Here is a 12771-nt window from a genome sequence, read left to right as displayed (position 1 = left end):
GTGGGGAGGGTTGGGTGGGTGGGCTGGAATGGGAGTAAAAGGGAGAAAACTGTACTTGAACAATGATTAAAATAAAATTTAAAAAAAGAAGATGAAAGAAGATGAAATTGCAAACCGCATCAGGTAAACTAAATCTAACAAATGAGTCCAGGCTTGACTTTCCACTTCGTGAATGTTGAAGAATTTCTTCTTAAGCATTGTATAGCTATCTGGGATGAATAAATTAAAATAGGTCTTATGGAATCAGCTTGTATGAATTAGGTCTATGGCTTATAAATTGACTACTTCTATTCTGTTTCTAGTACTGCTACTGACCTCACCCAGCACATTGCAATAACTATAATAGGCTTTAAATAAACATTTTCTAGGTGAGATCTAATATGTCCTAACCCATCTTATAATACAAAATGATATAAAATTATTACAATCAAAAGTAATAAATGCGTCTTGAAACTTTCCCAATTTTGTTCAAATGATTCATTTTCTTGAAGGATGAAGACTACATGGCCCAATATATTTGTTCACAGCAAGCACTGTTTATTGCCTCTATGTCATTCTTGTCCACTGATCCTGATGCGGGCCTTGGAATCTTTCTTAAAACAGTGGTCCAGACACCATGATCCAATTAATCATAGAAATATGAGTTGAAGCCTAAATTTCATTAGATTTTATGAGGTTTAAGACAGAGTAGAAAAGGGAATTTGAGAGCCACATCTTTTCTCTACAAATGTTAACTGAGATACTTGTATAATACACACCAAGTGCTATTTTCTGATCCTAAGATGTATAAACTCATTTCATCCTCACAAAAACTCTATGCAGAAGATGACATTAGTTTTTTTTTTCCTGTGGAATGTGATCATGAGGCACAGAAATGTTAAGAAACTTAGTGAAGAATGTGCAGCTGGTAGTTGTTAGAACTGGAACTGAAGCTCCAGATTCTACACTACAAGGCTAAAAAGAACTTAGCAGAAGAGGTAGATATTATATAGAGACTAGAAAAATGTTGAAATCATTGAAATTTTTAAAAAAAGAAGGAAAAAGACAAATGAGAAAACCCCCAAAATATATTTGTAGATAATGTTTTGTCCTTAATATTATAACAGCGCTTTGAGGAATATCTTTGATTATATATATAACATATATATATGCACATGCATTATATGGCTATGTATTATACATCATGACAAACTATATATGTATATATGTGTGTATACTTTTACATGTCAACAAATAGCAGCAATTAATATTAACTTTTCTAAAATATAAGGTAACACTAAAATTTGACCTTTCCCAATTATTCTGAGGGATTGTCAATTTTCTGAAAAGGAGTGAAGGGTAAATGTCAGACTGCTGAATCACAGAATACTGAAAAGGTTAAGGCAAAAGTAGAGCCTTGCCATCGTTCCTTTAGTCTGAGACATGGTATTACGTAAACTTACTTTGTTCTGAGATTGTTCTTACAGTGCCATGAAAGTCTATTTTTATGGACAATGATTAGGACAAAAATTCTGGGCAGTGAAGTTCAAAACTTACTTCCTGAATGTCATCATCAAGGTTTTCTCTAATGAGTTAGGAAAACAAAATTCATGACGTCCTGTGCTTTTTCCTAGAGGACATGCCTGGCTGTCTACCTGTCACACACTGTTCTGATAGTTCTTCAGGGGATGATGGGAAAAGCCTACAGCTTACAGCACAGACATTAGAAAAAGAAAAACAAATGTGAGAAATTCTTGGATTCTATACATACCAATTTTTCTCTGGTATGAGAAAACCATCCTATCAACCTTTGATTAATTTGCTCACTTGGAAAGCTAATTAGATGTTTCCTGTGTGTAATACAGAGGTCTGAGTTGGGAATTCATGTTCTTTTCTGCTCCCTGGTGATTCAGTCTGCACACTGTACATCAAAGGGCAGAGACTCCAATGGCAGCACAGGAATTCATATCCAGCACCATTCAACAGAGTTGTAGGGACAACTGGTATGACTCTAACTACCTTCCCGGACTCTGAGGACAAAGGAAGCTTTCAGAGTAAAGAAGGCGGCTGTATCTACTCATTAGAGTCAGAACATATGTAGGCCATTCTTTGAATGTGGCACATGGGGAAACATCTCTTCCTTGGCCTGAAGCTGGAAATTGGTCCTGACAGTGATTCTATCAGGGAACTCCTCAGGCAGTCTGCCTGGCAAATACTACCATATATTGTCCCCATTTTAATGAAGCATTTGGTTTGCTTTTTACTATTTAACATGGAGATAAAATTTTCTCATATTGGAATAATTTTAGATTTTGGGGATAGACTTCTTAAAGAGTTGATCTGTTTTCCTCAATGAGTCATTCATTGAATATACTTTTGTCTCTGAAAAGTCTTCTTAATCATGCCCAGCTCTTGGCCTGGCTTCATTATATAGTTGCATCTTTCATTCTTTTTTATACCTACAATTCCTTTGAAGCCAGATCTTCTTTACCCATATCCTTGACTAATGCTATTGTTTATGTCTGGACTGGGCATGCAATGGAAATGATGGTTTTCAGATATGGCCCATTTTTTCTCAACTAGGGATTGAACAAGAAGTTTCACAATGAGATAACCACACTCTAGTGTGATCAGTTAAGGCCCCCAGCAAGTGTGAGGTCTCTGTCGTGTGGCAGGTCTGGGGTTTGTTCCTGGCTCTGACACTTAACTCTTGGTACAAGTGACTTAGCCTCTAAAAGCCTGTTTTCTCTACTTACTGAGGGAAATGGTATTTACCCCATTCAGTTGTTATAATTTACTGTAGAGTAAATTGCATAATGCATGGAAAGCATTCTCCATAGTACCTGGGCCAGGGTAGTAAACATTTCTTAGAGTTGTATTAACTCCTATTTCTTTATTTGGTGGCAAGTTCATTGGGGTCAAAAACTCATTTTCTATTCCTTTAAATACCTGGTAAAGTTTTAAGCAGACAATGCAGTCTGGTAATTCATTTTATATGCCTAGTAAAATCATATTGAATGTGTGTCATTTCTCAGTTTCAGAGTAATGAGAACAGCAGAGAGCAAGACTAGGCATTGATGTACAGAAACAGGGAGGTGGGTCTGCCATGAGGAGTGAGCAGGGTTTGGCCCATAGGGAACAGCTGAATGGTCTCCCTGCTAGGGATCTGTTGAGTCCTTTTTATGGTGGCCGAGCCTCCAGAAAGCACCACATCTGAGAGGAAAAATATGACAGAAAGACAGTAGTTTGGATCAATACATTTCAGCTTACTAATCACTTTATTTCGAGAGGTTAAGCTGACTGTGACAGGAATACAGGATTTAAAGTCAGTGGTCTTGAGACTTAGGAAGGTGGTGTTCATGACCATTCTTTGACAATGTGCTTTTAATTAAGCTCTCTAAAAATCTTTCTTAAAAATATGCTTGTTTTCTCTTTTCATCTTTCAATTAAAAAGAAATTGGAAGAGGTGTCAGTCCAACTGCACCCTGAGGAAAATCCAATGACTCCTTGGCATGGAGGCCAATCTTGCACACAGCTTGATGCACAAGCTTTGTGGATGTTCGATTATTTTAATTTGGTGATAATGTGTTTGGTATGAGGTTGATTTTTGCAACTTCTGATTCAAATATTGTCACAAAACATTTGAAAACAGACCTTTTCATGTATCATTAAATAACTTAATAAATAATATCCACAAATACAAAATCACTGAATACAAAATTTCAGCTATATTTTCTGCTAGTTACATAAAAGTCCTTTCTTTGACTTAAATTCAGTCAAATTTAGTACTAAACAGATTTTCTGTGATCATTTTATCTTTAAAATGAAGTTACATTTTTTGTACTTGGAAACCTTCTTTATTGAATTTAAAGCTTCACTTTCAGTTAATGCTCAACATCAACTACATATCAGTGGTCTTTGGGTTGAACAGATGAACCTTCATTTCTCTTTTACTTGTTTTAGCTACTGACTCACATCAAGAGGTTAGTCGGTAATAATCTCTTGGTGAATTAACACGAATGCAAATTTCTGTTTTCTATATTTTGAGAGGAGAGTAGAACATACTTATAATAAGAGATAAGTATTTGCAAGCTCCTTCAGTACTTTTTTTTCTTTATAGTTGATGCCAAATGTGGGAATTCAGCTGTAAAGCCCCTGGGAAATGGCACAAAACTGTGTTATAGTTGGACCAAATGACCACAATTCTTTGTGGCTTTGATTCTTCTCCATAAGGGTTCTTACTTGGTCAATAATTTTTCAGTCACAGTAAAAATTATAACATAAAGAGCTTCTGAGGGTTTATACTGGCTGCAGATAAAATGGGGTGAGCATTTCACATACACACATATACACTCAGAAGCATGTTTTAGGGTTCAGTGGAGAAAGCACTTTTTCACTGGTAGGTAGAATATTTTCAAAGAGATGAATCAAAAAGTTTAGGAAAGATTTAACCCCATTTGTACAGACATTATCTGTTATATTCTGCAGGGGCTAAGCAAGATAGATGATTAAATAGCATTCTCTAAATGACCATAGATTTTTTTCTTTTTTTAGATTTCAGGGGATCCACAGAACAGGCAAGAAGGTACCTGAAATCACCATCACAGAATGGTGTGTGTGTCCCTTGCCAGCTGAGCTGATTCCCAGGCAGATACTACATTGCAATCACACCTCATAATAGTTATATCCAAGAAAGCAATCTATAAAACAAGCACCAAACTGGGCATAATTTTTATCATAATCTGAAAACTTTAACCTCAACAATGAAGTTGGTCCATGAAAAATATTAAATGTTAGGGTTCCAGAAGCTAGTATGACCCAAGTTATACTAGCACATTTTCTTGTTTAAAAGGTGGTTACATTGGCACTTAAAAAAATAAATCAGAAAATAATATGGTTTCAAGTGGACAAATAAATATGACTTTAAGAGAGTCTTTGTATTATCTGTTGCTTTCCTCTTGGTTTGGCTCCATTGATAATTTCTCCCCAAGTTTTCTAATAAGTTCTGCTAGATCTTCTGAATTCTGAGTTTTTTCTTCCAAGAGTTCATAGCGGAGACTTGAGATGTCCTGTTTAATTTCCTTCAGTTCCCCTTTGAAAAACAAGTTATAAGAAGTTAACTATAGATACGTAATACAGAGAAACTAAGAGATTCTGGGGTAGAGTGAAATCAGTCTTAACTCCACACACATCTGTATTTTGAATTCTTCTGAAGGAAATAACTTCCTAATGAGCACATTTCTGTTTTGTCAACTAAGTCTGTTGGTTAATAAAAAAGGTTATAGAAAAAAATATAACAACAGTCCTCTGAAAGTAAGTTAAATGAAAATGCAGGTGGCAAATATTTTGGGGGTTGGGAAGAACAGCCCTTCACCTTTCCCAACCACTTTCTCCTCCCTCCAAGCCCCCCATAAAAACAACAGTTACTTTAACTACTGGCATCTGCCCCCAGCTGTGGAGAAATAGCCTATTTCCTGAAAACTTAATGGTACTGAGGATTGGTGAGAACCTGTCTGCTCTTCCCCTTGAAGCTCACAGTTCCCAGCAGGCCCTTCTCTCCAGCTCCCCCTCAGCTCAGCAGCAGGCCCACATCTGGTTCACGCTCAGAGCTGACTTGTTCCCAGGTTCAACTCACCTTCATTCACTTCGTCACTTTCCTTATCCATCTGGGCTTTTAGGACATATCTTTTAATAAGCCTCTTCATTATTTTCTATAGAGAGAAAAAGTCCTCCTCAGTTCATGACAAATGTCATTTGGAACGCATTTGAGTCATTCTCTTTTTAGTAAGCACTTTCGAAGTGCTGGCTATCAAAGATTAAGATGATCTACTCAGAGAATGCATACTATCTACAAATTTTAAAAGCAATTTTCACATTACTTGCACTAATGACTCAAAATTAATTCTTCAGAAAGCAGCAAGTTCAGAACAAAAATCTAATCCTTGATTCATTGCTTGTATTTTATTTGAAAAGCATTAGGGCAAGACACAGCATTTCTGTTGGAAAGGTTAAAGGTCTGTGGTACTGTAGCTAGAAATGGAAAATTAGGCAAACAAGCAAAAACTCATTTATATTTTTTCTTCCCATATCAAGAAATGTAACCAGCTTTGATTTTATGCTTGCTAGTAATTTATAATGGTCAGTTACAATGTAACACAGTTCCTCCTGCACCACAGCTTCTTCCATAAGGATGTGTGTTTACTACATACTTTTCATGAAAAGTAGGAGGCTCAGCACATGTGCAGGAGGTCCTGAATGAAGATATAGCTTAAACAAATCTTACTACCTAAGCCCAAAAGAAATGGTGGACAGTAAAATTCCAATTGCAAGAACTATTCCAAGGATGTAATTAGGTTCATGGACAAAGGTGTTCATAATAGGACTACACAATAGTAGAAAAATAAACCTTAAATGCCCATCAAGGTATTATTTTAATAAATTATAACATTTATGCAAAGGAATACTATATATCCTTTAATATTAATATTAATGTTTTTGAAAACATTTAATATTTTTATGAAAAATTATTGCTCATTATGTATTATTAATTCATTTATATATTTTATATATATGAGGTCTGTCCAGAAGGTATCCAGTCATGTAATATGAAAGAGACATTTACTGAAGAAGATACAAGATACAAGAAACATTGTGCATAGGACAATGATGCCTCAGTCCCCTTCAAAGGAGGTGCCTTGGGACCTCACTTTACTCTTTACCCAATAAAGATCAGCTGACCCATCATATTTTCCTGAATCTCATCAATGATCTGAAATCTCTTCCCTTTCAAAAGTGATTTTAGTTTTGGGAAAAGCCAAAAGTCTCAGGGCACCAAATCTGGGCTGTAGGGAAGCTGAGTCACCTGGGGGATTTGATGTTTGCCAAAAACTCTGCACAAGATGTGATACATGAGTGGGTATGTTGTTGTGATGAAGCTGCCAATCACCAGTTGCCCATAGCTGGGGACTTCTGAATCACCTGAATAGTTTCTATGGACAAATGTTCAAGCTCAATATAAAATTTGATGCAGATCCGTTGCTCTACTTGCTCAATCATTTTGAATGCGATGACCACACAGTACACATGCTCACTCAACAAGATATACTGCCCCCACTGACTAGTACTGTGAAGCTGTCATGTTCATGCATGAGCATTCCAGTCCAGTCTCCTTGGCTACCAGTTTACATAGATGTCATGCAAACCATCCTCATTATATTAACAATGGCTGAACTTCTTCTGGACAGACCTCATACATTTATATACTAATAAATATTAATATATGTAAAATTCTATACATATATATAATAACCTGGCAGGATATTCATCAACAGAAGTAGCCTTTATTCCTCAGTGGTAGGATTTGAGGTAAATTTTACTCTCATCTTTATGTTTTTAGTAAGGATAGACTTTTTACAACAAACATAGAGACTCTAAGTTCCATGATGCCAAGACTTCATCTATTTTGTTTACCTATGTATCTACAGTACTTACAAAGTGCCTAGCCCAGGCTGGGGTGGCTCAGTTTGTTAGAGTGTCATCCTGTAAACCAAAAGGTTACGTGGTTCAATTCTCCACTAGGACACATGCCTAGGTTGTGATTTCAGTCCCAGGTCAGGGCTTATACATGAAGCAACTGATCACTATTTTTCTCCCTCTCTCTCTTCCTCCCTTCCCCTCTAAAATTAATAAACATGTCCTCAGGTGAGGATTAAAAAATAGAAAGTGCCTGGAACATGGTAATTAATAAAAATGTGTTAAATTAATGCATTTTGATATTAAAAATGTTTATTTTCATGTAAAGAATTGCATAGTTTGAGACTCTATATATTACAAGTAACTAGCCTCATTTCTTCAAATATTCATTATTAGTCCTAGCTGGTGTGATTCATTTGGTTGGGTATCATCCTGCAAATGGAAAGGTCTCTGCTTCAATTCCAGTCAGACCACCTGTCTGGGTTGCAGATTTGGTCTCCAGTCGAGGTGTATATGGAAAGTGACCAATCAATGTTTCTCTCTCACATAGATGGTTCTTTCCCTTTCTCCCTTCCATCCCCTCTCTTTGTTAAAAAAAAAAGAAAAGAAATCTTTACCTGATATTGTCTTGGAGGATTATTGAAACTATTTAACTGGAAATCTTCTGAGCTTCTTATACTTGACTGTTTACTATGCCCAAGCTGTAATTTGAAAATAATTAGAAACTGATTTTTATCTAATTTTTTAAGAAATGTGATGAGATTTATTAGTTATATAAATGAAATAAGTAATCCTTTATATTATGTATAAATAATCTATATATAGCCATTTTAATTTCACTTGCTTAATATTCTGTCGTCTGAGGCAAATCATAGGCACTTTAGGTGCATTCAGTCTCTAAGGGGCTATTAGAGGTTGCCGAGGAGGCTTTTAGACTTTGTGGCATCAATCATATCATCAAGACAGTCACACTTTAACCTTCCCACAGACAAATCCGTGATAGAGGAAGACACAAGCAAGTTGGGAAAATAGTGTGATGACCTCAGAAATCCATTGATGATGGATCAACAGGCCAGTATGATTAACTACAACATCAATGTAAGATACACCAGGATGAGACTGCTGTGAGACAGAATTCAGATTCCAAGAGAACACTAATTAATCCATTTGACTTTAAGCATCTGTATAGTATCCAATTTGAGAAGCACTTTTGAAGTAATATATTTGCTTGAACAAGCAAATATTTAACAAAAAATTGAAGCAATCCGCAATACATGTTTTAACATATCATTTAACATGCTAAGACGATAACTGCAAAAGACTTCAAGTCATTTTCTAAAGGATAAAAGGACAACCTGAGTGAAACAGAGCAGCTCCAAATTTATATGTTTGGGTACACAACTGTTTACAAGGGATGAGAAACTTTAAGACTATTTCTTAAAATTCAAAGATATTTCCTGATGACATCTAAGTTGCTATAAGTACAGCTCAGTGAGACTCAATTAAAATCCTTGACTTCAATATTTTGATCTTTAAATGCCTACATGCTGAATTAAAACACTTACATACACATTCATGCATTGAATTAGTATGCATTGAGGGTCTTCTATAAGTAAGGTGTGGTGCTATGAGTACCACATTATGAGTACTAATTAGGATATAAACATATAGGTTATGAGTACTAATGCAGGATATAAACAATTATGGTCTAGCTGATTTACAATAATAGGAAAATATGGTAAGGCTGACAAAATCCATAAAAGTATATAATTTTGGTGATATTGTTCAGAGAACATCCTTTTGCACATAGCTAATTTCCCTTTTTCTTTCACCCTCCCTAAGAATACCAGCAAAATGTACACTAATTTATTTTATATTAACTTCAAACAACATTAAGATGAAATTATACAATTGACCAAATTTACCAAAGAGGGGCGCTTAGATTTTTAAGAGCACTTGACAGAAGCCTGAAGACTCAAATCTGGTTCTGCCACAGGTTAGCTGAAGAACACTAGGCTAAATGTTAAAACTGGCTATTATCTCTTCTAAAAATGAAGAGAGTGGTCTAGTTGACCTCTATAATCCTTCAACTTCTTCTAATGTATGAACTTGTGAAATTACTGCACACTTAAACATATTTTAATAGTATAATTTATTTTAAAATGCTATAATTATTCATTTAGTTTTATAATGCTATAATTATTTCTCTTTCAAATTGTAATTTATACCTTAAGGACATCATTAAATGTCATGGCCAGGTTCAAGCTCACTTTCCTCCCCATCTGTTATGATAAAGCAAGGACGGAGAGAACAGGTTCATAATCAGAGGGAGAAGATCCAGACAAATGGAATCTTTGCACACCCTGTACTACCCATTCATGAATCCACAAGCTCATGGCAGCAAATCGTTAGTATGATGTCTCATTATTTTATTAGAGGCTACTGGTACATCCAAAGGTGTTCATAAAAATAGAAAGCGAAAATGTTTGCTTCCTAGAGGTTTTCTGAAGGCAAATGTGTGGTACTTGATACCCAATAAGTATAACTACCCATTCCCTAAGGTTTAAATATTATTCATATTGTAAGGGGAATTCCCTTGACTTTCCAGTCTATTTTAGTAGTGTACATAGAAATAACTATATATTAACCCAATTTTCCCCAGTTAAAGCAGCTCCATGACACACCATGCCTGTAGAGATAATTCTTTCTTTTTTGAAACAGTATTATAGCAATGTCACACAGGGATCTTTCCTAATTTAAGGTCTTTGTGTTTGCCATTTCCAATTCCTGAAACCCTCTTTTCCTGGCTTTTGCCTAAATGACTAACTCCATCTCATCCTTCTGGATTTTTGCTTAAAACATAAGCTTCTCAATGAAGTTATTCCTGCCCACTCCATGAAAAAATAGCTCTTGAGCAAGCTAGGCCTTTTGTTTCCTTTATAACATACTTCACAACTGACAATTATTATATTCACTACCTTAGTTACATGTTTATTGTCTACATTCTCTGGGCTGTGTGGAAGGATGCACTTCATTTAGTTCATCCCAATGTCCCTAGTGCCAGTACTACCCAGCATGTAGCAACTGCTCAGAATTGTTGGCTGATGAACTAAGTGCTGGGAAAAGTGCTCTTGGGTCACTAATGGACCTCACTTGACTTCTGGATGCCTTGCTACACAAGACATGTGCAATCTAGGTTCATGAACCAGTTGGTTGCCTCTCAGCTACATGATAAAGATCCATCTGAAACATGGTGAATTGGTTTTAGGGCATCAGGCAGATGCCTTAAAAGGACCATACTGGGTGACACAGAAGAAGTAACAGTGCTAAGAAATCAGGAAATGATATTTTGTTCATTTGAGAAGGTGTATGATTGTAGGTTTTCCACAGTGTAGCTCTTAAAGTGCTAATGACTATAGCTACAGTTCATACAGTTTCAGCCCAACACGCAGCTCTCCTGCTTGTATACTCAATGGACTGAGTTGAAGTTTTCTCAATCAGGCTAGATAATTCTTTATTGTGGGGAGTTTTCTGTGTATTATAGAATATTAACACCACCATGCCCTCTACTCACTGGACACCAATAACAGCCATTCTCTCTGGTTATGACAACCAAAACTGTCTCCTGCTATTACAAATGCACCCTGGGGATGCTGGTGGGGGTGGGGGAGGGCAGAACAACCTCTGGCTGAGAACTACTGGTATAGTTAAATGGTATATAACTAAACAGTTGTAAAGTTATTTGGAACACTTTTTGCGTGACCAGTTCTGCTCTAAATCAGAGATACAAATTTAGAGGCAAATACATTTTTTAAGAAAAATTTCTAGTCATTTTCAAATATATAATAGGTATGCAATAAATACATGCTGAAATTGATTAATGCAAAAATAGCATGTAAGGAGAAACTTACCCAATGGTGCAAAGAAGCATTATTACCACTTGGTGGCAGAAAATTCTAATATATAGTTGTTTCTACATACACTACTAAAATCAACTGGAAAGTCAAGGGAATTCCACTTGCAATATGAATAATATTTAAACCTTAGGGGATGGGTAGTTATAGATTGTATCAACAAGTATTAATAGAATGCAGTGGAAGTGGGAAGGGGAAGCTGGTTGAGGAGAAGCAGGAAGGATTAGGTATATGCTTTGTTCCTGATTAATGCATGAATATACACTCCAATTCTGAATGATCCATTGCCTATCCTCATTTTTAATATACTTTCTACCCCAATTCCTTCATTCTTTAGGTTTTTTCTGTTTCATTCTCTAATAATTACTTTATTAACATTTCTCATCTCTTTGTAGCTTCATTGTAGAAATTAGAATGAGGAATACTAACTTGTTTGTTATTCATTCAGAGGAATAAGTAAGCTTCTTCAGCCTTAGGAATTTATTATGTTGTTCTGAACAACGGTTCTGAGAGTCTCCCATTCTCCACAGTATGAAAGACCCTGAGGCCGGGAGTGAAACCATGAACTGAAAAGGTGTAGCAGCATATTGAGGCAGAAGGAAATGCAGACATGAAATGAAGCCATGTGATGCAGGGCTCGTAAACCTCCTGCTTGGGAATCAACTAAGTGGAAATTGGAATTTGGGTTTTGTCACTTGTCTGAAAAGCAACTTTGGGCAAGTCATTTCACCTCTATTAATCCTCACATTCCTCATGTATAAAAGAGGGAAAATGGCATTACCAATCTCCTACAGCTAATGTGAGGATTAAAGTGACAAGGTTTGGAGAATATGTAACTTGGCGTACAGCAGGTATTCTACAAGGGCCAGTAGCTGCTATTATTATGCAAAAGTTATAAATATCTACTATGTGGCCTTAGGTCTATTTCATGGTTTGTTTTAATCTAGTTTATTTATTCTAGAGATACTTTGCAAATATTGCTTTTTACTGATATGTCCAAACTCATGGTTAAGTTATTCAGGGAATGAAATATTCAGTGATTCCCACACCCAGATGAGCATCAGCTCTCCCAAGATCTTATTAAAATACCCCTTTCCAGGCTTCATTGCCAAAGGCTGTAATTCAATAGGCCTGACGAGGACTGGGAATTCATACAAAGTCACCCAGAGAAGTGATCCTGGTGATAGTGACAAATTGAAACCACTACTTTATGAGATCATTCCATCAGAAGACTTAAAAGATAGCCTCCAATTTGATTCAAAACTAAAGAATATAGTTCCTGGATATGTACCTGATTTTTTAAAATTACTACATCTCACCCAATCCAGTGTAGAACCAACTAAAAATGCTAAACTAACGTGTGTGCTCCAGGCTGGCTTACTGTGTAAGGGGCAAACAACTGCTC

General features: G+C 36.1%; 1 protein-coding gene across 2 annotated transcripts in view; it reads right to left on the bottom strand.

Annotated features, from left to right (window-relative positions):
• Nucleotides 1–3241: 3241 nt before the first annotated feature.
• TRPC6 (transient receptor potential cation channel subfamily C member 6) overlaps nt 3242–12771 on the bottom strand; it is a 118432-nt gene continuing 108902 nt past the window's right edge. For both annotated transcript variants that reach the window (XM_045818057.1, XM_045818058.1), the window contains exons 11-13: nt 8070–8153; nt 5615–5690; nt 3242–5071 (exon numbers count right to left, since the gene is read on the bottom strand). In XM_045818057.1, coding sequence (XP_045674013.1) covers nt 4920–5071; nt 5615–5690; nt 8070–8153 — 312 coding nt within the window. In that variant the 3' untranslated portion in view covers nt 3242–4919. The remainder of the gene's footprint in view (nt 5072–5614; nt 5691–8069; nt 8154–12771) is intronic.

The sequence above is a fragment of the Phyllostomus hastatus genome, unplaced genomic scaffold (assembly GCF_019186645.2).
Source record: "Phyllostomus hastatus isolate PE091 unplaced genomic scaffold, TTU_PhHast_1.1 phas_scaffold_317, whole genome shotgun sequence".
Taxonomy (NCBI): Eukaryota; Metazoa; Chordata; class Mammalia; order Chiroptera; family Phyllostomidae; genus Phyllostomus; species Phyllostomus hastatus.
This window is presented reverse-complemented; position numbering and strand designations above follow the sequence as displayed.